The following is a 22486-nucleotide window of genomic DNA, read 5'->3' as shown; positions in this document are numbered from 1 at the left end:
CGTGCAGCGCCTACACTTCCCATGAGGCCTCTCTCCCGCCGCGGGGTGCAGTGCGGGCGGCTCCCGGCAGGGGGCGATGCGGCGCGCGGGGGGGGCGGGGCCGTTGCCGTGGTGACGCGGCCGCGAGGCCCCCGGTGGCGGCGGCGATTGGCCGCGCGCGCGCGCGGGGTGCGGTGGCGTCAGGGCGTGCGCGGTGACGCGCGGGGCCGGGGGTGACGGGGGGGCGACGACGCGAGCGGGGCCGCGCGTGAGGTGAGCGGGACCGGGGGGAGGACGAGGGACGGGGGCTGTGAGGGAGCGGGGTCGTGAGGGACGGGGGCTGTGAGGGACGGGGGCTGTGAGGGGCAGGGCGTGTGCGGGACGGAATGTGTGAGGGACGGGGAGTGCGAGGGAGAGGGGCTGTGAGGGGCGGGGGGTGTGAGAGGCTGTGGGTGTGACAGGGTTTGGGGCAGGGGTTGGTGCAGAGGGGATATGGGTGTGAGGAGCTGGGGCGTGAGCGGCATCGGTGGCTTTAGGGTTCAGGCTGTAGTTCTTCTTGGGAAATCAGGGGAGACTGAGGACGGGACATGGCCCGCACGGGAGGAAGCTTAGGGGGACAGTGTGCCCGTCGTCTTTGCCAGGGTGGCGTGGTGGAGGGGGAATTCGCCAGGGGATTGAGGGTACCAGGCACTGCAGAGCTCTGGGGCTGGAAGGAGGAGAAGCAGGAGGATCAGGATGGACCTTTAGCAGAGCATCCGGTGAGGGGCTGCTGCAGGAGGAAGGATCTGAGAGTCCTTTCTCGTCCCTCATATCTCCACGTTCTGCTCCCTCTTTCCCTGAGATCCCAGATGAAGGAGATGCATGTGGGAAGGAATCGGATGTGCCATAGGGTCCAGACAGTGCCCATCATGGTGATGCAGAGGGGTCTGAGCGGTGGCTGCCCCACAAATCAGAGTCCCAGGGCTGGTTGCAGTGTTGGTCTCTAAACCAGTGACCTGTGGGTTGAGACAGCCCATGTCCTGTTTCTTGTTTCTGCCCCACTCTCCTCTCCTCCTGCCCTGTCCGTGCAAATCCCTTGTTGCCTTCAGCAGAGTATCCTTTTCTGTACAAACCTGCTCCAGGCTGAGGTGGGAGTTTTCCTGATGACTTGCCATGTGTCAGCCAGGGACAGCAGAGGAAGCATCCAGGTGGGATGTGCTGGCAGGTTCCCTCCATGCCCTGCCAAGCTGGTGCAAGTGTTGCCTTGTGTGTGGTGTGATGGGCATGTCCTGGCATTTAGCTGTGAGTGGGACAACGTGAGCCAATCATTTAGTTTTAATTCTCAGATCTCTGGCAGCAGCTGAGCACTCTGGTCTGCAATGGGAGAGAGCTCAGGGTGTGATTTGTGCACTCCCTGCATGTGATTCAGCCCTTGTTGACAGTGTCAAGGCTAATGCTGTGTTACCGAATCAGGATGAGCTTTATTGCTGGTGGACGTGAAGAAAGCCAACTCCTGATGTGCCAGTGGGGTTGGAATGACTTTAGTATTGTTCTTTGTCAGAGAGATTAAAGAGAAACTTTGTCAGGATTGTTTAGAAAAACTGTCTTCCATGTTGGGAGAGAAGGGATGAGGAACCTGCTCTGCTGTGGAAGTGAAGCTCCCGAGGGCGCTTTTGTGGCCCCACTGAGGCAGAGGCTGGTGCTGGATCCACACCTGGCAGAGCTCTAGGCTGTCCTCAGCCCCCACCTCTAAACAAGGGCAATCACTGCCTTCAGGACGATGTGACTTTGACATCACTGACCAGACGATCCTGATGTGATTGATGCTCCAGTGCGAGGGACTTGGGTCATATTTTTGGATCTCACACTTGTGCCCTCCTCTGGATGTGCCTTGATCCTGTAGGGAACACCCTCCACACTCAGGCCACTGGGATCCTCAGCTTTTGAGGCAGGGGATTCATGTTCTTTTTTCATCCTCTCCTGGGCAGCTGCAGCTGCCGCTGCCATGTCAGACCTGGAAGGATGTGCAGCACTCGGGGTTCACTCTCAGCGCAGCACTCGCAGGTTGCTGCAGAGCTGCCCGTCCTGCTAGGGGCTGGCAATGCTGGTTTCTTGCTGGTTTCTTGCTGGTTCTCAGCTGCCTCACAAGTTGTCCCATGTCAAGGGCAGCAATACAAGATGGGGCTTTTCCATCGGAGTGGGAGGAGCAGCTAAGCCTGGGTAATGTCAAGGAGGGTATGTGGGTGCAAACAGCATCATGTTCACAACATCTTTGTTTAATGTTTTAGTCCAGTTAGTCTGCATAACTGTCTAAAAATAGAACATGTTTTCTCTAAGTCCTCTAGTTCAAAGCCTCATAAGCCATTCTTTTTCTGGCATTAGTCTCTTCCTTCTCTTTTGAGCCTGAAATTCATACAAGGCAAAGTTCTCAGGAAAACCAAGAAGAGTGAATGAACTCTGTTGAATCCTTAAGTTTCAGCCACCCAAGAGGAAGTTCATTAAAGTTGCAGGAACTTTCTGGCAGCCTCTTGAAGGTGGATTAAGCAAGCTGAGTAAACAAGCAGCCTTGTGGCCACCATAGACCTTTTTCTAGCATCAACTGTGCATTGTCATAAGAGCTCAGGGTCATCAGCCTCTGGCTGCAGGTGGCTTAAGGCAAAGGTGGCATCCCTGGTGAGGGGATGGGGCTGTCTCTGCTGGACACCCCAGGGTTTGCTCTACCTCCTGGTCCTGGGACAGATGCTGCCTGTGGCAGCGGCCCCCTGGAGTCACCTTGGCCCAGGGCTTCAGCGTACGAAAGAGGGAGTGTGTGTTTAAATTTCAGAGCTGCTGCTGGACCCAGCCCAGTGCTCCCAGCAGCATAAATATCTGGCCTTCAGCACAGCCGTGGAAACTTGCTCTCTGTCCTTCTGCAGATTGCTCCAGGTTTCGGCTGTCCATGCTGACATGGTGACCGAGCGGTGGCTTTCGGTGACGGGCAGACGGGGACAGCTGCTCCGCAGAGGTAACCCTTCCCCTTTGCATGTGGGCCACCAACCAAGGCACTTACCAGTGTTTCTAGAAACTTGGGGTAGGGAAGAGCCTGGGAAGAGCGGTTTGCTTCCAGCAAGTTTCACTTTGTCCATGAGCTTAAACTTTCTTAAATTTCATTTTAAATTTAAACTCTGTACCTTATTTTTGTTCGGTTTCTGAATATGATCTTATGGATTACTTCAGGGATACACTGTGAGGACCATGGTCTAATCCTGTTCTCCTCAGCTGGCTCTTGCTTTAGAAAGCACAGTGACATAACATTTCATTATTTTGCTGGTGTTTATGACTGAAATTGGCTCTCGTAGATGGGGGAGGGCATATGAGATCCAGGGCTGCACGTGGGTAACTGATCACCCAACAGTCCCACACATGACCCGGCAGTGGGGCTGATGCTGTCTGTCGGTGTCAGACAAAGCCGAGCAGATCGTGGCAGAGGCAGGACAGGGGTTTGGAGGAGGTGGTCAGCAGGGACATGGGCGGGCACCGTCCTGCCTGCAGACCCTTGAAGTGATTCCTGGAATCAGCGGTGCTGAGGCTGTCTGCATGTGGCTGTGGGTGTGTGTTTGCCACAACACAGGTCTGAGGCGTTGAGCTGTTGTGGGTTTCTGTGTCACGTTGGTGCAACTGTTACGCTGTCTCTGTTCTGGTATTCAAGACACAGACTTCCAAGGATCTTCACAGCATGTGGAGAGGATTTTATAATGAGCCCCATGAGGCTTTGCTGATCAGAAGAGCATTGTTGTACAGAATTGCTTTCTGGTGTTTATGGGCTCTGTCTTTCTTGCGTGATGCCTTTTGACAAATATGTATTTTTGTACAGTACATCTTGTTGCCCTTTGGGGAATATTTCATCTGTGGCTATTGAATTATGGACTGGAAATCTGCAAATGATCTTGGAGACTGAGGGATTGGCACAACAAGAGACTCTTGGGCTCCTCTGAACAACAGAACCTGACATACAAATGATGTTTTAATTGGGTGAGATGATGTTACAGTGCTTATGTCTGAAAGGTTATTTGCTGTCAGATCCCAGCCTGGCTTGCCCTGGCTATGACATTTTAGATGTCAGGGGTTTTGTGGCTTGTACTGACTCTTTTGCTTAGAGCAGGAACAAACTGATAACCGCAGATTTGTTGGGCTCTGTTGCTGCTTCTCATCAGGTGCTGCAGAGCAATCTCTGCTTTTTCTAGAGGTGCACTGCTGCAGTAATTTTGGAGAGTCTGGGAAAGTCTGGACAAACAGAAGTGAATTCCATAGTGAGGACAAGTAAGATTTTTCTGTAGAGCTAGTTTTATTTTTTTTTTAATACTCTGAAATGTGCTTGCCTTGGCAGAATGCCTGGGAAATTACTTTCCCAAAGCGAGGTTTAGAGTGGAATGATTGATGCCAATATGAATCCTTTTGGTCAAGGAGGTTGTGAAATGCATTCTCCCCAAAATATATGTTTTGGGATGACATTCACTGGAGCCCTGCTTGATTGCAGGAAGGGTTCAGAGCAGAACTGACTTGAGATATATCTTAGTTTCATTATGACTTCTTGAAATGCTTTAATATTCACTGTTTCAGTCATAATGTCTGGAAAATGTCTGTGTTTTCCAAGGCTTAGCCAAGAGCTTGCGAACATCTGGGATCGTTTTGGTCAGGTCTTTCTATTTGGCTTTGCAAAGGGCTCTGAAATGTGTGTGTGGATGTTGGGGGGCTTTCCTGGGAACCTCATGGACAGGCTCTGCTCAAAGTTTTGAGTTTTGGGGAGTCTGTGGTTTGCAGGGGAATCCTGACCATGGAGGAGGAAGTGGCAGGATGAAAGCACAAGCCAGAAACACAAGTGTTTGTTATGGTGCTGGATCAAGCCAGAACGCATCTCAGGGGCTGGGGCATGGCCACGGCCTGGTAATCTCCATGTTACCAGAAGTTGTTGCCATCATGCCGCATTTCCTGATTTGCCCTAGTCTGGGAACTGGAGCTTGAAATAGCAAAAACCAGAACATGCATGTTCAACCCTTAACAGAGATGTGGGATCTAGACAGGGAATGGTTCTGGTGATTTGAAAGGGCCGATGAGCTGATAGGGAAGCATTTCTTTGATGGGCTGTTAAGACAGACTTTACTGCGGAAACACATGCCTATCTCATTAGGACAGGCTTTGTCAGGCCTTTCCTGGCAGAGGTTGTGTGAGATGGCTTCAAAATAGGCAATGCTTTGTGCAGTCATCTTGTTGATGGGAACCTAAGCTCAAATCCTTATCCTTCCTGACTTGTTTCAAACATTTTTCAATGGAACTCTTAATTTCATCATAATGCAATCTAGGATATTTCTGAAAATGCCCAAATCAGCTTTTCACCTTTAAGTTGTTTATATGGATTCTACTAGAGATGTTGGCCCTTGAAAGCTGTTAACTCCACAAGGGCTGATGGTCAGAGAACCACATCTCTGAAAATATCCGTGGGTTCTCATGTCTCTGGGGTAGGCCTTATGTTGTGGAACTTAGGGACATGGGGATCTCTGGAAAAGGGTTGTTGGTGAGCATGAACTTGAGGAGCCTGCTGAGCTGCCAGCAGCTGCCTGTGTCAGGAAGCAGTAGCTGTTGGCTCACCGTGAGCTCTGTGGCTCACCCTGTACCCCCAAGACAGTGCCAAAGGCATGAGGATGTTACAAAAAGTGTGAATGCTTTGCTCAAGGGTTTTGTTTTCTGGGAGCTGAGGCAGAAATCCAAATAGTCAGAGCACACTGTGAGTCTTGGCAGGATCACACTGACATGGTCGCTGCTCCTTTCCCTGCTGAAAAGGCAGGGAAATCTCTGTTCTCCAGGCAGCTATTGCTGTGTGAATGTGGCCAAAAATAGTAAGGAAACAGCATTCCCATCTAGTTCCCTGAGAGGGTGTTGTACTAGTTTGTGTGGAAAAGTGATTCTGGTGTTCTCTGGAGGTTTTCCTACGGAGATGTGTGCAGTCAGACTGGGACCCCTCTGTTTTCCTGGCTGAAGGGGAGCTGCAGCAGACACAGCAATCTGCTCGATCCATCTCGCTGCGCATGTTCCTGGCCCTGCTGAATCATCGGAACTTGTGCCTGGGCACAGTTGCTCTCTGTCAGCTGCATCCTGGGATCAGAGCAGCGTGGCTGGTGCCCAGGATATTTTGCTAAAGTCTACAAAACCAAGTAGCACTTCTCTGGGAGTCCAAGTGTAAACATAACAAAACTTACAGGCTGATGGATTTTTTTTTTTTTTTCCTGATTAGTTCAACAGATCTAAACAGATCCAACAGATCTAAAATCTGTTGCTGCAAAGAGGAGGAGGCTTGCTACTGGTTTTGTGGGCATTTTCCTGGATCTGGGAGCACTGGCAACGTAGCAATAAAACCTAGGGGCCTGCTGGATGTTTGGCTCCAGACAGAAGGCTGCATGCATGTGTGTGATCCTAAGTGACTCATCGGCCCACTGCTGCTTTTCTGCCCCCATTGCTTTTCTGGGGAGCTGATTGCCCCTTCCAGAGCAGGGGTGGCACTTGTTGGTGTCCCAGTGACCCTGAAACTGGGGAAATCTAACCTGGGTCCTGGTGTGTGCAGCACTGCCAAACTTGGCCTCCCTGACCGCCAGCGGTGCTGAGCCACAGCTTGTCCCACTCACCACTTTCCTGGAGTTCCATTTCGGTGCTGCTCTGGGTCTGTAACACCCTGTGCCCACTGTTTGCCTTGGGAAGTGGTGTTGCTGTTTCTGTGAGCTCCTCCCTCACCAGCCCTGTTCTATAATTACTGATGTTCCTGAAACCCGATCCTTCCATGTGTCCTGCTCAGGTTCGGGAGGACAAGGGGTCCCTAAGCAAACCGACTGCCCTGGAGTACAGCCAAGAGGACTTCAGCAGTTTGGGAAAGCATCATCTTACAGTGGTTCAGTGAGTTCTGAGCTTCCAACCTCCTCACCTTTGGGATGGTAAAGGAAGGGGGAATACATCCCAGACAGCTTCTCTGGCGTGAGTGCCAGGTTTGCAGCGTGATCCCAAAGCATTGCCACAGTTTCACAGCCACCTCTGCTGTGCACTGGGCTGTGGGGGGATGATCCTCTCTCCTTGCCAGACGTAACGATCTTCTCAAATAGCAGCACTTCTGTGCCATTTCCAGCACTGAGAAGGCCCAGTGGTGTCACCTTTCCAATACCTGCTTGTTTCCTGGCTGCTGTCCTTGTTCCAGTGGGTGAGACCCACGTGCCCCTCCTGGCCATAGGTACTTCGGGCTGTCCTGAGTTGACCGCAAAACACAAATACCAGTCAGCAGTTGGCAGAATGAGATGTGCCAGTTTATTTCCTGCAAGTCATCCTGGAAATGCCTTGTACAGGAATGTACGACAGGAGAAGATAGTCACAAGCAGTGCAGGGAGCTGACCAGGGGCCGGGCAGGCCAGACCTGCAAGTGTGACTGCGAACAGGTGTCAAAATCTGCAATACAGGAATAAACAATGACACTTAGCACTGATCTATTGCTCTGCACTTCCAAAACATACCGTCTCCATGAGCTAACGCAGCCAGGGAAGGATCAGGAAGGAAGCACTGTAAAAATCCTGGGTTTGTTTCTTTGTGGTGGATTTTGGTTTTGGTTGAGGTTTCTTTGATGATAAAGGAAATGGAGGTATGGGACTTGACCAGATTTGCTGAAGGTCATGGAGCAGCACTACAAGTAAGAGCTAACAACTGCACAGCTCTTCACAGCCTGCCCTGCTGCTGCCCTTCCGCCAGCATCAGCCACGGAGCCTCACAAGGGCAGGGAGTCCCTCTGCTGGGAAGCTGTGGAGGGATGACTCCTCTGTCTTCCACTATCTCAAGATTTTGAAGCACATCTCATGCATGCTTGGAGCTGCTGGAGCCAGGGAGGGCTGCAACTCTTGGAGAACGAGCAGCCCGGCAGACCCTGCTTTGCGCATGGCTGAGAGTTCAGTGCCCAAAGTCTGCTTTTTTTCTGTGTCTGCAATACCTCTTGCACTCTGAACAAAGCCAGCAGCAAGTTCCTTTTGGAGGAAAATGTCATGACCTGGTTTTGGGTACAGCATCAATCATGGTACAAAAAGAGAAGAATCCAGCAAGTTTTGTAACCTTTTTTTAATGAGCTGGGGATTTTTTTTCCCCCCTCAGTGCCCAGGAAGTGGGTGAGTTAAAACATGCAGTAGAGGTGTGATTCATTTTGGCAAGCCTGGCTGCGCAAGGCAGCTGAGGGAAATCTCCTGCACCCTGTGTCACATGTCCCTGAGTAATTAGCAGCAGCTATGGTAATGGCAGCTCTGGCAGTACCCCACTGCTTAGTGAGCCCAGCTCACTCTTGGGGAAGCACAGGTGGTCCACACCGAGCAGCCTTGGAGAGAGAATCACAGGACTGGACTCTGGGGCATGGAACAACATCTACGCAGATGCTTCAAGGGGAAGAATCTGGCCCACAATGTCCGTCCTGGTCAGTGCTGTGTGGGAGGGCTCTTCCTTGCTAGCTCTAGTAGTTTATTTTTGTGTGTAGCCTGCCTTGCGGCCAAGACTTTGAGTAAGGGAGGAAACACTCGGCTACTAAGTACTGCTGAGATCTCATTGGCTAATACGGGGGTATGCTGATCTTCCAGGAGCAAACACAAACATGTTTTCAGTGTTCGTCTCCCCTGTTTTGTACTCTTAGTTACCTTTCCTGTATTGCAGCATCTGCTTAGCTCTTACTTGGCTTTTATTAGTAGTAGCTGACGTATAGGAGGAGGAACAGAAACTGGTACTTGGTCAGCAGATCTTGGAAGCAGTGACACAACCCGAGGGAAGTCTGCAAAAGGTGGTCAACCAGCAGCAATCACATCTTCTTGATGGATTCAGGTCAGTTTTCGATTGTGGATTTCAAAATGTGCTGCGCATCACAATGCTGCCCTACGGAGGGCTGAGTTCTCATCTCACCCCTCCTGTTTCTTTTGGCTGTGAATTTGGCGAACATTCTTATCCAGAGGAATAAAAACACGAGCCAGGAGTGCTCCCATGGTATATTGGTTCCCTTTTGCCATTCCTGATGACCTCTTTTACAGTAACTTGAACAGCTACTTTGAGCGGATCAGCTCTGTGACTTGACTCTTGGGAGGTTTGGACCTTTCTTTAGTGCTTTGCTTTGCCTGGAAACTCTGAGCTTGGCTCCAGGGTCTACGTGCTAATCAGCAGTATTAGCTGCCAGGGGAACTGCCAGGCCACAGGGGCACAGGCTGTTGGTTGATGAACTGGAGGCTCTTGGTCAGCTGTACTGCCTTCTTGCAGGGAATCCACACTGAAGGTTTATCTCCTTTTAACTTCTATTCCTGTTTTTTTCCTCTTCTGGTTTTGCCACGTCTCTCTCCCTGTTCCCACTGATGGTTTAGCTTGGCGTAGATGCCAGCTTCTAGGAAAGACAAACCTGTTGCCCAAGCTGTTTGCAGCCAGCAGGCATCAGCCCAAGCCCAGAGCCAGCAAACAAACCCTCCCTGCCCTGGCTGCAGAGGAAGCTGCTGGCTCAGCCAGGGTTACCAAAGCTCCTTGAAACAGGGATTGAGGCAAGGGCAGAGCAAGTCATGAGATGCTTGCCCTCTTGCTCATTCCCATCCTGTGGGAAGAGGAAGGGAAACATCTTTGCTAGATTCTCTGAATATGCTTAGGAAGAAATTCACAATCTCCATCCTTGTTTCCATCAGCGTCCTGTGACAGCTGCCAAACGGAAAAAAAGGGGTGGGTGTCTACGGCAGGCAGAAATCTCTGCAAGTCTTCCTGCAGCTCGAAGTTTGTGTGCTGCGCTCTGGCACAGGACTCAGCCAAGAGGAGCAGACCACGTTATCCCTGCTCCGGCAACTTGGCCACTGGATGTGGCGGCACCAAATGGCTTGAGAGGTCCTGGGGTGGAGATGGGCCCTTTGGCTGTCCTTTGTCACCCACAGTGCTGTCCCACAAAGATTCTGGGCTGCGGTGCTGGCTGGGCAGGTCCCTCCTTGCGCTCAGATGGAGAGACTTTGGACAAACCTCTGGAGAGCGCCAGCTTCCCAGGACCCCCATTCCCACTGAAGGGCTTGCAGGGGAGCAGAGGGAAGCATGTGAATCCTTGGTGAATCTCCACAGTCTCTGCCTGCTGCCTCCCTGCTATACCTGGCACGGGGGTGAGGGCTGAGGTCCCTCTCCTGCTGGGGGCTCTGCCCAGCTGGCTGGCTCCTCCAAGGGGTGCACAGGCACGGCCCACGCCTGGCCCTTTACCCAGGCAGCGGCTGCCTTGGCCCTTCATCTGCCAAAGGCTGGGGCTGCAGCCTCCCATGTGAGATCAATCCTCTTTTCCAGTCCTCTCCCTCTATCCCAGTTGTTTAGAAAACAGGAAGGGCTAAGGGAGAGGCAGGTGTGCAAAGAGCTCCTGCAGCTCCCCTCTGCCCAGGCCCCTGAACTCTTGGCCTGCAAGGAGATATTCAGGCAACACATTTGGAGCCTTCTGGTAAAAGCTTTTCTCTCTCTGGCTCTCCAGCCACTCTCAAAGGGCGGGATTCACATCCATATCCTTTCTGTAATGCCTGTGTGCACGAGCAGCCTTAGCTGGGGCCCTCTGGACCTGTCTGTCCGTGTCTCGTCTTCTCCCTCCTCACACCCATCCAAGCCCGACTGCAAGCACAGTTTTGGAGTTGCTTTTTTGGGTTTTGGGGAGAAAACTGCATGCCAAAAACTTGCTGCTGCCCTGGGTGCACATGGCCCTGAGTAGACCCAGCAGATGCAGGACAGCATGTCAGGGACGTGCCCACATTATTCCAACATGTCCCATGAGACATCTGGGGCAAAGCAGAGAGCTCTGTCTGCAGTGGGTTTAAAGCAAGGGGCTTGTGCTGGATGCCAGGGACAAAGGGAATCTAATGAGCTGCTCATTAAGCTCCTGCAGGATCGATTTTCCACTGTAGATGAGCTGCTCCTGCCACAAGCTTCCCCTGCTAACTGCTCTTCCAGGCAAAAGTGTTTCCCTGATGTTTGTGTGATCATTTATATATAACCCTGAAAAGGATGAAGTTCATTACCCTCCATCTCCAGTGAATAGGTTTTCCTGCCTGTCTGCCGTGTCCCACCACGTGGGATGTGTGAGCAGAGGCCAAGGATAACACAGCCCTTCAATGGTCCCTCAGTGCTCATGTGGAGGCACGGGAAGGGAGCACCCCCCTGCCTGCTCCTGCTGCCAAGGAGCACAGGCCACTGTGCTCGCTGTTGCCACTAATGTACCTCTTCTGGAAACAAAGCCACCTGTCCTGCAGTCTGAATTCCCAGTGTGGAGGGAAAAAACAAAGCCCCCTCAACCACAGGAGACCCAGGCTCTGGTGCAGCACCAGCTCCAGGGGTGACTTGTGTTCTGGCTTTGTAACGTGTTTGTGTTCACCCTCCCACCTGCAGGTTTTGTTCTCTCCCTGAGCTGCTTCCTTGCTCTTTCAGGGAGCTCTGACCTTGATGGCTTTCCAGCAATCCAAGGAGCTGGCTGCAGCTCAAGTTCGAAGTGCCAGGTGTGAGGGTCTGCTGCGGGAGGGCAAACAAATCCAGGGAGTTCTGGGTCACTGCCCTCCCCCAGCAAGCCCTGAGCTGTGCTGTGGCCTTGGGCACAAGGCACAGACCATCCCAGAGCTTGGGGTTGCTCTTATACGAGGCCCCTGCAAGATCCTGCATTAGTTTAATTTGAGTCCGCAAATTGAAGCTTTCTTGGTTGAACTTGGATTTCAGTGGCTTTCCTGATGGGTATTTCTCCACTTAAAAATTGCTCTCTTAAGGAAGTGGATGGAACTTTACATAAGCTGAGCTTGAGATATTAATTATTCAAGCAAGCGTCATTTTAGGAATCAAGATGTGGCATGGTTGGGAGGGAGGTGGGAATGGCTCTGCCATAGCCACGGTACCGGTGCTGCATCGTTTGGTCGGCTGGAGCTCTTTGTGGGCTCTTTGGGATGGATTAAGGCAAACAAGGAGCGGAAGTGCGTGGGGGAGGATGGGGCCGTTCCTCCCACAGGAAACCCAGGATTAAGACACTGGTTGGATTGTGTGGCCGTTGGGATCGCACTGCTGGACCCCGTGGCTGAGCACGGCCCAGCAGCTGCGCAGAGCAACAGCAACACATTCAACCCTGCTCTTGGCAGAGGAGCCAAGTGAAAACAAACACAAAGGCTGTAACTGGCAGCACTCTGACGGGAAGGAGTGTGAGTGCAGGGCCGACAGGAAGCCATCAGTCTTGCAGATGGCTTGCACGGGCCAGGGACTTCTAGCCTCTGCCTGCTGCTGCACTGAGCCCTGCTCCCCCAGTATCTTCCACTTACGGGCAAGGCACGCCCTGATCAGCTGCTGCTCCCAACCCAAGCTCTGCCGTGGCTGGGCAGGGACAGAGGGTGAAGCCAGCCCTGCTTTGATTCTTCTGGAGATGCTGGCTCTGTCAGACCCTGGCCCTGGCTGTCACCATCACATCCCAGGTCACTGGCGGCTCTGGGGGACATTGTCTGGAGCAGTGTTTCTGCTATGGCATTTGCAAGCTGGGTCCCTGGGTGGCATCTGAGCTGGTTTGTGATCTGCTGGGCTTTAAAAACAATTCTGTGAGCTTTTGCTTCCTTGAGTCCTACAGAATGTTTATTCCAGAGTGCAAAGGGATCTTTAAATGGCCCCGGCTCTGCATGTCTCACTGGCCAAGGAGCAAGCACAGAGCAGGACTGGTGTGGTTGGTGACACTGCCCTGCTGCTGAGCTGCTCCATGCAGGCACTCAGTGTCCTCTCTCCCATGTCCTGCAGGCTAGCAGGAACAGCCTGGTGGGGTCCATCTTGGATAGACGCGGATGATGCCAGAGCTATGACAGGGATTGCAGTCTTGGCACTGAGGGGTGATCAATTATGGAACAACTACAGGAGGAAGTACCTGAGGTCAAGGAAGAGGAAGAGGAAGAGGCAGTGATGGTGGCAAGCGGAGCCTCAGACCCAACTGGAGGACCAGACAGCTCGCTGCCTTCAAGCAGCTACACAGGTGAGTGGAGCCACAGGTGCTCATCCTGTGGAGCATCCAGGCACCCACAGCCCCCAGGCAGCATGCTCAGCTGCAAGGGCAGAGAATCTGTCCCTGAATGGAGTTCAGCTGGTTTTAATCTCTTCCCTTTGTGAAATAATGCTCCAAGTTATGGAGAGCTTATTTCTTCCTCTGAGATCACTGCACAGCCGTTGGCAATTGAAATTAAAAGGACAGGTAGGTAACATTGTGCTTGAGAGCAAGGGGCCTCCTAGGGTGCTTGGGAATGCTTCCTTGGACACTTCTTGAAGTCCTCAGTGCAAAGTGGTTGTAGGAGGTAGGAGAGAAGGTTTGTGGATGCAGAAGAGGCTCCTCCAGAGGCCTTGATGTTCCAGCTGGGATGTCCTGTGCCAGCAGCCAGCCAACCAGGGATTATAAAATCTGCTGGTTGGGGTTTCATTGCCAGGACATGAATGCCAGAGGGAATAAAGAAGCATTGATGTGGAGTCTGAGCTGCTGGGGTAGTCTTGGCTCTGTGCACGGCATTTGCCTGCAGCCAGTGCCAGATTCCAGATGTGATACCAGGGACAGGCAGGACAGGGCTAGAAATCCCTCCTCAGCCCCATGGCTGGAGGAGCTGGCCACACCAGGAGCTGGGCCTGTGGCTGTGACATGGAAGGACATGTCCCTGTGTGTGTTTGCAGACCTGTCACAGAGCTCCTCTCCCTCGCTGTCGGACCAGCTGCAGATGGGCTGCGAGGAGGCGGCGCTGGGAGCGCTGAACGTGGAGTGCAGGGTCTGCGGAGACAAAGCCTCGGGGTTCCACTACGGCGTGCACGCCTGCGAGGGCTGCAAGGTGAGAACCAGGGAGGGCTGGGTTCAGCAGCACCAAGCAGGACTTAGACCCCAGGGACTGGGCTGCCTCCTCACACAAGCAGATTTGCAGCAAAACAGGGATTCGGGATTGATTGTAAAAAACTCAATTGAACCTGTCTAGAATGTGGCAAGTACAGGCAGGCAGCAAATGCTGCCCTGGGAAGGTGGCTGAGACCTGTATGGCCCAAACCTTGCCTTGTCATGCTTTGCTGTATAAGGCAAATCCATCTGTCCCCACAGGGACCCTGAGTTTGCTTTTAAAAATGGTTTCTGTGCTGCAGATCAGCAGTGAGCTGTGTATTTATCCCCCTGGGATCATTGGCTGCAGCTTGGATGTTCCTGGAATTCTGGAATTCTTTCCCCTGCAGCAGATCCAGCAGGGTTGCATTAGCAGCCCAGGTCCTGCCAGACATTCCTGCAGGCTGGGGTTGGCCCATGGCTTGTTCCTCCATCCCTCCTTGTGGGCTGCTGGCAGTCACACAGCACCAGGCATGGAGTGCCCCCCACACTTCTTCCTCTGCAGCCCCTTTCTCCATAGAGACTCTGCTTGCATCAGAGAGACCAGGGCTCCCCTTCCTCACCCCCCTGAACCTCCCTGAAGCTCCTGGGGATAACAAACCAGCCTGGTCCCAAACCACAGGCACTGCTGCTCCATGTCCCCTTGCTCCCTGCCTGCAGGGTTTCTTCCGCCGGACGATCCGCATGAAGCTGGAGTACGAGAAGTGTGAGAGGAGCTGCAAGATTCAGAAGAAGAACCGAAACAAGTGCCAGTACTGCCGCTTCCAGAAATGCCTCTCGCTGGGCATGTCACACAATGGTGAGTGTCACTGCTGCCCACAGGCCTGGCCAGCTGGGTGACACAGGGCCAGCTGCCCTCCTGTGAAGGGAGGCCTCCCATGGCCTGCTGTGCTGTAGCCTATGGCTCTTCTTGCTAGGGGATCATTCAAACCCAATGCTTCAAGTATTTGACTCTTCGTCCCCTTTTTCTGTATGAGAAGGGGCTGTTTATTCCCACCGTGCAGTACAGCTGCTGGCATGTGACTGTCCCTTACGGACTGGCCCAGAGGGAACTGGCATGCAGATTGTTCTGTGCTGGCATTTTCAGACTTCAGGTGTAAGAATCTTGGATCCAGACAAGCAAGGTGTTTTATGTGGGAATCGGGGTTTGTGCAAGAGCCCAGAGGAGTGGGATGGGAGTCTGGTGTGAGGAAGCAGCAGTGGCTGGTTCATGGTGTTGATGCTGGAGGAGCTGCAGCCTGGAGAAGCATTGTGTTGTGTAGCTGCAGGTGTTCTCCAGCAGACCTGTCTGTCTGCAGCAGCAGAACAAACTCCTGCCTCTCTGGATGCATCTTCTGGGGTCCCCCCGCTGTCCTGACCCCCAGTTTTGCCCCCCCAGCAATCCGCTTCGGGCGCATGCCAGAGGCAGAGAAGAGGAAGTTGGTGGCAGGGCTGACAGCGAGCGAGATCGGCTGCCAGAACCCGCAGGTGGCTGACCTGAAGGCTTTCTCCAAGCACATCTACAACGCCTACCTGAAGAATTTCAACATGACCAAAAAGAAGGCAAGAGGTATCCTGACCGGGAAGGCCAGCAGCACCCCAGTAAGTTCCCTCCCAGGGCAGGTGGGGCTGGCCATGGCCAGCACAGGGGACTGTTCTCTGGGAGATGCTGCACATCTCCCTGCTGCCGTAGCTGTTCCATATGCACCATTCCCACCTGTGGCCAGGTGGGTTCTGCATGTCCTGCCCTTTGCTGGGAAAAATCCCATTGCTCTGCAGACTTGTGCTGTGGTGGGTGGGTGCAGACTGGGCACTGTCAGCCCCAGAGGCAGGGCACAGCACAGGGACAGGCAGACAGGACTGTCCTGGGCAGAGCTGGCACCTCGAGTCCCCGCAGCAGACTCCTAACTTGCTTCTTGTTCAAGCAGCCTTTTGTGATCCATGACATGGACACCTTGTGGCAGGCAGAGAAGGGGCTGGTGTGGAAGCAGCTGGTGAACGGTATCCCCCCCTACAAGGAGATCGGGGTGCACGTCTTCTACCGCTGCCAGTGCACCACGGTGGAGACCGTGCGGGAGCTCACTGAGTTCGCCAAGAGCATCCCCAGCTTCATAGGCCTCTACTTGAACGACCAAGTGACTCTGCTCAAGTACGGGGTGCACGAGGCCATCTTCGCCATGCTGGCCTCCATCATGAACAAGGATGGGCTGCTGGTGGCCAACGGGAACGGCTTCGTGACCCGCGAGTTCCTGCGCAGCCTGCGCAAGCCCTTCAATGAGATCATGGAGCCCAAATTTGAGTTTGCTGTGAAGTTCAACGCGCTGGAGCTGGATGACAGTGACCTGTCCCTGTTTGTGGCTGCCATCATCCTGTGTGGAGGTGAGCGGGTGCCCTCGGCCGTGCCAGGGTCAGGAAGAGTCCTGCCTCCTTAGAGGTGGTTCAGAGGGGGCTAGGGGAGCTGAGCTGCAGCTGGCCCTGAGGTCAGCCAGGGATGTCTCAGGGGCATGAGAGAAGAACTGAACACTTCCAAAACCAAAGTTTCTCTGTGGCGGTGATGCCTGGCAAGCTTGGACCAACAGCAAGGAATGTAGAAGTGGCATCTCCTCCTCATGCGCTGCTGTGGGATACGTTGCCCAAGGGCACGCTTCTCCCCTTTCTAGCTGATGAGGTTGAAGTCCCGGTGGGTGGGTTACAGTCCCCAGCTCCCTTTCCCCAGGAGGAGCGTGTACTTTGGAAGGCTGCACCATGACCCTGCAGCTACCATGCTTCCTCTCCACAGACCGCCCTGGCCTGATGAACGTGAAGCAGGTGGAGGAGATCCAGGACAACATCCTGCGAGCACTGGAGTTCCACCTGCAGTCCAACCACCCAGATGCCCAGTACCTCTTCCCCAAGCTGCTGCAGAAGATGGCTGACCTGCGGCAGCTGGTGACAGAGCACGCCCAGCTGGTGCAGAAGATCAAGAAGACAGAGACAGAGACATCTCTGCACCCGCTTCTGCAGGAGATCTACAAGGACATGTACTAAGGACCTGTTATTTATGAGAATGAAGCCATGGATTCCCATCACGACTCTGTACAGAAACAAAGAAAACCCTTCCCAGTGTCTTCCATTTCTCCTACTGGAAACTCTTTTCTACATGACCCTGACATACGGTACATAGGGTGAGATGCCGTCAGGATTTGCAGCTGCCTCCTGCTCGGCCAGGGCTTCCGTTAACACACACTAACAAATCTGCAAAGCTGCTGTTCCCATTCCTACGGCCCAGCTCTGGCTGCTCCCAGAGCAGAGCGGCCGCCCAGTTTACATGGCTCAGGCAGCGAGGTTCCTGTGGCACCCCGGGTCCCCAGGGTGGGGAGCTCTGGTCCTTGGGAGAGCCAAGGGGGTGCAGGGGCCAGCGGGGCCGACAGCAGCACTCACAGTGTGTCTGTATTCTCTTCCTTTGCACTCCGAAGACGTGAGCCGTGAAGTCTGGGACAGTGTGATGAAAGGATGTTTCTCTCTTACCCAAAGAACAGCCCCAGAGTCTTCGAACACGGGTAGGGGCTGTCCCAGCAGAGACCCTCAGCTGCAGCCCCGCTGTGCTCTGCAGTGCGTTCCTGTCTCCCAGCGGGACTGTGTGAGCTCTGCCTTCCTGGGTGCTGTGTGTGAGCCTTTGCTCCTGGTGCCCTCGTTCCATAGGGAATGTGTCCCTTGGCACCTCAGTATGAGAGAGGGTGGGATGGGGAAGTGGGAGGGAAAGGATTTGACTCCTTAAAGTTCTACCTTCAGAGCAGAGGCACAGAATCCATGGCTTCCACAGGCTGTTCTGCACAGATGTGAGTTACAAAAAAGGCACGCAGAGGGTCAGGGGCCTTGAGCTCCTCGGGGTTTGGTGTCCTGCCTCAGTTTCCCCTCTGTGAAAGGGACCTGGATTGTCACCTGCTCTCTGCTCGGAGCAGGAGCACGAGGATCTGTTAGTGCATTGGTTGCAGAGAGCTTTGCAGCTGCTTTATAAACAGGGAGGGGGTGGTTGGGATGCTCACAATGGGCAGCAGCTTCCCAGCGAGCGTGGCTGTGTCAGGGAAGCTGCCAGTCCTCCTCTGCCACTGCTCCCAAGAGTGGGAACAGGTCCAGGCTTCGGGGTCTGCCTGAACCCAGCACCATTCTGGGACTTTACCTCACAACTTCTCACAGCTGTAGTGAAACACCACGGTGCCACCTGGGCCAGGCCAGGCCCTTGGTGTGGGGGGCTGTGTCACTTGGGCTCAGGGTGGGGGGGAGGATGGACCTGGGAAGGGCTCAGTTTCCCTTTCAGGATAATGGTGTCTGACCTAAGAAGCAACACTTCCCTGTCTGCAGCTCGTAGTCCCGTGTGTCCTGAGCAGCCTTTTTAAAATACTGGTATTCCCAAGGAGGGGTTGTGGGAGCAAATTATTCAGTTTTATTTTACTTTCCTCCTCTTCAGGATAGCAGATTTCCCTGGTGCAATAATTCCTTTAAAACCCAAAGGGGAAGAGCACTGGGCTTTCCCTCCCCGTCACAGGGCTGGCCGGTCCCAAACCTCCCCCTGCTGCCACACTCCGCTCCTTTTGCCGTGCCTCAGTTTCCCCGCCCACCCCCTCCCCTCCCTACCTCGCAGGGGCGTTGGGAATTACCGTTTCTGAAGCACTTTGAAGCCCTCTGGGGGAAGGCACTGGAGACGTGTGTGTGCTGGTCGGAGCCTGGGGGATTTGCCCTTCCCAAAGCCCCGGTGGTGTCCCCACCGGGGCCACAATGCAGGACTCGTGCCATCACCTGGGAAACTTTTTGCTCTTCCTTCCTCGACAGCATAACAACCCTCAAACTGAAATGTATATTTTTGCTAGAAGTACAAACCTCCAAGTGTTTTTAATAATATAAATAGTGTCCACAAACTGACTTGACTTTAAATAAATCTGAACTAAATATTTAAGAACCTTTTAGCGTCCAGCCTGTATTTGTGGGACTTCTCTCAGCACCTGGGGGCTGTCCGTGGGAGGATTTCCAGCAGAGGCTATGGCATTTGCTGTGATTTCCAGGGATTTGCCATGATTCCTGGGGCTCTGTAATTCCCAGATCTCATACCTGCTGTGGTTTTCCTGCTTGCAAACCTAAAGCAGTAGAAAGAGCCAGTCCTGAGCAGGATCCCAGCCTCAGAGCTGGGTGTGTCCTGCCCCAAATGCTGCGGGCGGAGCTGGAAATGAGGTGAAAACAGCCCGAAATGGGGAAGAATGAGCTCCAGGGCAGTCACGTACTGGCACCTGGCGCTGCCCTTGGCTGTGGCGTAGCACCTGAGAATTTGCAGGGAGCAGCTGCAGATCCCCGGGCTCCCCTCTGCCCGGTTTGAGTGCCCTGGGGGAAGCTGTTCCAGTGCTCCCTGCCTCTCCCGTGCAGCTGGAGGCACACGGAGCCGTGGTGCTGCTGGGCAGGGGGCCCAGGGTACCTGGCTGGGGACCCTGTGTGGTTTACCCCAGCAGGCAACGAAGCATCACCCACCCGTTCACTCCCTCCCTTCCCAGTGGGATGGGGGAGAGAACTGAGAAAGAAGTGAAATTCACAGGCTGAGTTAAAGGCAGTTTAATAAAACTGGAAAGGAAGGGGAAATAATAATGATAAAAGAATTGTAATTTAGTGATGCACACTGGAGCGGTGCCCCCGTCCAGGCTCCTCACTGCGGGAGCAGCAGGAGCTGCAAAGTCCTTGACTCAGTGTAAACAGTGCTCACGCACCCGGCTGCTATCAGCCAGTCCGGGCTTGTCCTCCGCCCAAAATACGTGTCCCCGACTACTAGGAGAGAATTATCCCAGCCGGACCCGGGACTCACCGAGGCCATAAATAGCCCTGGGAAGTGGCCCAGCCCTCTTCGCTGCTGGGGAAGAGATGGAGTCAGGCTCGCTGATGGCATCTGGGCCGTTCGGGGCCGGGGGAAGCTGCCCGAGACCCCTGTGCAGGTAAAGGCCTGGGGATGGGGCGGCTGGGAGCAGATTTGGGGGAAGATAGACTGGAGATGGGGCCCCGCGCTGTGGGGGTAGAGAGTGGATTGAGATGGCCTTGATCCACCCTCCCACCCATTTCCCCATCCCCCCCTCCGGAGCTGGGATCGGCGGCAGGACTCCGGCCAGGCCCCCTCTTCCTGCCAGCCCCAAGCCAAGGGCTCCTGCCCTTCTCCGTGCCCCTGCCCTCGGTCCCCCTGCTCCCGCAGTCCCGAGGAGAGCCCCCAGACAGTCCCTGTCCTGGGCTTCCTTTGCTTTGCAATTAACCAGGAAATTCGGCAGGATGGGGCTGGGAGAGCCCTGGCTCCCCCGGGCTCTGCCCTTAGCAAGGGCTCCTGAGCCCAGACACCAGCCAGAGGGGCTTCCAAAATATATCCCCACCCAGACAAAGCTGGTGCTGGGGGGTACGTTAGGGCAAGGCTGGAGCAGAGCCTGACCCCAGCCATACGGCTCCTCTGGCTAACAGGAATTTTGCCCGTGGGTCCTGTCGGTGGGGCCAGAGCTGCCGCTTCTCACATGACAGAAAATCAGCCCAGGTGTGCAGGTACTTCCAGCGTGGGTTTTGCCGTTATGGAGAGCAGTGCAGGTAAGGAAGGGGCTGTGAGGAGGGGCCTGATGCCATGAGGATGGGCCGGGAGTCTAGAGGAGTCATGCTGGACTGATGGGATGCTCTGTCTCTGTCCCTGGGCTCCTCCAGCTACCAGCATGTCCAGGAGGAGCCAGCACCAGTAGGGACACAGTATGGTCTGGTGCCCCACCACCACTGGAGCCTGGAGCCTGACACTGAGCCCACAGCCATGGACCGGGACCAGGGAGGAGCCCAGTGCACCTCGGTCCACCCTGCCCACAGCGTGACACGTGTGGCCTTCAAATTCCCGAAAGTGGAGGTTGAAGTGGAAGAGAAAGGCAAGAAGAACATCCCAGCACTTGGTAACGTTCCCCTTGGGGCCATCGGTGGAGAATTTGTCCCTGTAAAAGCTCGGGGTGCCTCAGGTAGGTGTTAGGCTGCCCAGGGGACCGGTGGGGTGAAGATACTGGGGTGGTTCTGGTGAAGCAGCCTGTGCATGTTTCTGCCTGTGACCCAAGCCCGGGCCAAGCTGGGGCTGTGGAGAGCTCTCCTGTGTGGGGACTGTCACTGCTGAAGCTGCACGCTCCCAGCAGCCCACCCAGCTCTCTGATGATGGGCCAGGATGTGCTTTTCCCCTCTAAAAACTCTCCTCCTGCAGGCTTCCAACCACAAGGGCCAGCACTGGATCCAGACTCCTCTGACCCCAGAGGGGCAGTTGTGGAGACGGCAACATGGACTGACCCTGCAAAGGTGGGTTTGGGGTCTCCCTGTGGTGCTCCCCGAGGCCAGGGCAGTGACAGAGCCAGGGGTTGCCACACTGTGCTGCTCTGCTTGCAGGTCCCTGCAGAGCCAGCCCTGGTCAGCACCGCAGCACTGAGAGCCCAGAGCGAGGCCGTGGTGTGTGGCATCTGTATGGACAGGGTGTACGAGAAGCCGCTGCCAGAGGAGCGGCTCTTCGGGATCCTCCCGAACTGCAGCCACGCGTACTGCGTGGGGTGCATCCGCAAGTGGCGGCGCAGCCGCGACTTCCAAAGCACGGTCATAAAGTGAGTGGGGATGGGGGACATGGGAGGGTCATCACCGTTCCCCCTTCTGTGCCCTGAAATTCTTCCCTGGGTCTGGTGATGTGGCTTTGGATTGGTGTGACTTTCCTTTGGGAACAGGCACTTGGGAGTGGTGATGGGTATGGGGGTGCTGGATGAGGCAGGAGGACCACCCAGTGTGGGTGCTGAGCTCATGCTCCCTGCGTCCTTTTTGGTACACCCATCTGCATCTGTGACCCTCAGAGCCTGCCCAGAGTGCCGGATCACCTCCAGTTACTACATCCCCCACAAATACTGGATCTCAGACGTGGGTGAGAAGGAGAAGCTCATCAGAACCTTCAAGGCACGGACAGGGTGAGTGCGTGGCGCTGCTGCGGGTGGCAGGGCTGTGGGCTCTGTGCTGCTCTGGGAGCTACACTCACAGCTGTGCTTGGAATCCCGCAGGAAAATCAGGTGCAAATTCTTCATCCGTGGCCACTGCCCTTTCAGATCAGAGTGCATCTACCTGCACGAGCTGCCTGCCCGCCGGCTGCTGCGGCACAGGCGGCAGCGGCCGAGGATGCCCGCTGTAAGTGGGGTGGCACGTCCTGGGACTGGGCTGGGCACCAAGAGGCCGTGGCTTATCCTCCCTCCTCTGCTGCAGGTGTTCATCCCTTCTTCCTCGGAGAGCTCTGATGAGGAGGATGAGGAGTTCTGCACACTCGAGTGGGCCCTTACCCTGGCCATGCTGGAGACAGAATTTCACTACTCCAGTTCTGGCCACGAGATGCTTCTCATTGACTTCAGCGATTCCGACTGAGCCTTGGGGACCACGCTGGGTCTGGGTGCTGCTGGTGGCCAGACACATCTCCGGGAGGCGGAAGCATCTGCTTTTGACTCCTGCCATTGTTCTGGGGTCGCTCCAGCCGTGGGGGTGTTGCAGGGATGGGGTGGGATGGGGAAGCAGTCTGGCTGGCATTTATGGGTGCAGTGGGGGTGGCTCAGGGCACAGCCTCCCTGCTCTTGCCCGAGACCCACGGGTGGGGCTGGGCTGGGTGCTGGGGGGCAGCGGGGGGCTCTG

General features: G+C 54.7%; 2 protein-coding genes across 6 annotated transcripts; both read left to right on the top strand.

Annotated features, from left to right (window-relative positions):
• The first annotated feature begins 194 nt into the window (after positions 1 to 194).
• On the top strand, positions 195 to 18758 carry PPARD (peroxisome proliferator activated receptor delta). 4 transcript variants are annotated; one of them, XM_042013517.1, is made up of 8 exons: positions 195 to 252; positions 2874 to 2962; positions 12742 to 12970; positions 13654 to 13805; positions 14504 to 14642; positions 15222 to 15424; positions 15748 to 16201; positions 16602 to 18758. In XM_042013517.1, the coding sequence occupies exons 3-8, from the start codon at positions 12841 to 12843 to the stop codon at positions 16847 to 16849; spliced, it is 1326 nt and encodes a 441-aa protein (XP_041869451.1). In that variant the 5' UTR covers positions 195 to 252; positions 2874 to 2962; positions 12742 to 12840; the 3' UTR covers positions 16850 to 18758. The 4 variants fall into 4 exon arrangements, with proteins under 4 accessions (XP_041869451.1, XP_041869452.1, XP_041869455.1 ...); XM_042013518.1 differs by lacking the exon at positions 195 to 252 and adding an exon at positions 6782 to 8820; XM_042013521.1 differs by lacking the exon at positions 195 to 252 and having other exon boundaries at positions 12856 to 12970.
• A 304-nt stretch (positions 18759 to 19062) lies between these two features.
• On the top strand, positions 19063 to 22416 carry LOC121657622 (putative E3 ubiquitin-protein ligase makorin-4). Of its 2 annotated transcripts, XM_042013522.1 has the most exons (8): positions 19067 to 19773; positions 20282 to 20401; positions 20513 to 20808; positions 21042 to 21133; positions 21221 to 21429; positions 21670 to 21780; positions 21871 to 21994; positions 22070 to 22409. In XM_042013522.1, exons 1-8 carry the CDS (start codon positions 19703 to 19705, stop codon positions 22223 to 22225), a joined length of 1179 nt encoding a protein of 392 aa, XP_041869456.1. In that variant the 5' UTR covers positions 19067 to 19702; the 3' UTR covers positions 22226 to 22409. The 2 variants fall into 2 exon arrangements, with proteins under 2 accessions (XP_041869457.1, XP_041869456.1); XM_042013523.1 differs by lacking the exon at positions 20282 to 20401 and having other exon boundaries at positions 19063 to 19773; positions 22070 to 22416.
• Positions 22417 to 22486: the final 70 nt, after the last annotated feature.

This window comes from Corvus kubaryi, unplaced genomic scaffold, assembly GCF_017639235.1.
Source record: "Corvus kubaryi isolate FWS band 111438036 unplaced genomic scaffold, C.kubaryi_AGA036_p1.0 split1-37355, whole genome shotgun sequence".
NCBI lineage: Eukaryota > Metazoa > Chordata > Aves > Passeriformes > Corvidae > Corvus > Corvus kubaryi.
This window is presented reverse-complemented; position numbering and strand designations above follow the sequence as displayed.

Excerpts from the sequence above, each read along its gene's own strand:
- PPARD (XM_042013517.1), top strand. The coding sequence starts at position 12,841 with ATGGAACAACTACAGGAGGAAGTACCTGAGGTCAAGGAAGAGGAAGAG. Across the intron at positions 14,643-15,221 it reads GCTGGGCATGTCACACAATG|CAATCCGCTTCGGGCGCATG; the intron begins GTGAGTGTCACT and ends TTGCCCCCCCAG. Across the intron at positions 15,425-15,747 it reads GGAAGGCCAGCAGCACCCCA|CAGCCTTTTGTGATCCATGA; the intron begins GTAAGTTCCCTC and ends TTCTTGTTCAAG.
- LOC121657622 (XM_042013522.1), top strand. The coding sequence starts at position 19,703 with ATGGAGTCAGGCTCGCTGATGGCATCTGGGCCGTTCGGGGCCGGGGGA. Across the intron at positions 20,809-21,041 it reads AAAAGCTCGGGGTGCCTCAG|GCTTCCAACCACAAGGGCCA; the intron begins GTAGGTGTTAGG and ends CTCCTCCTGCAG. Across the intron at positions 21,781-21,870 it reads ACCTTCAAGGCACGGACAGG|GAAAATCAGGTGCAAATTCT; the intron begins GTGAGTGCGTGG and ends GGAATCCCGCAG.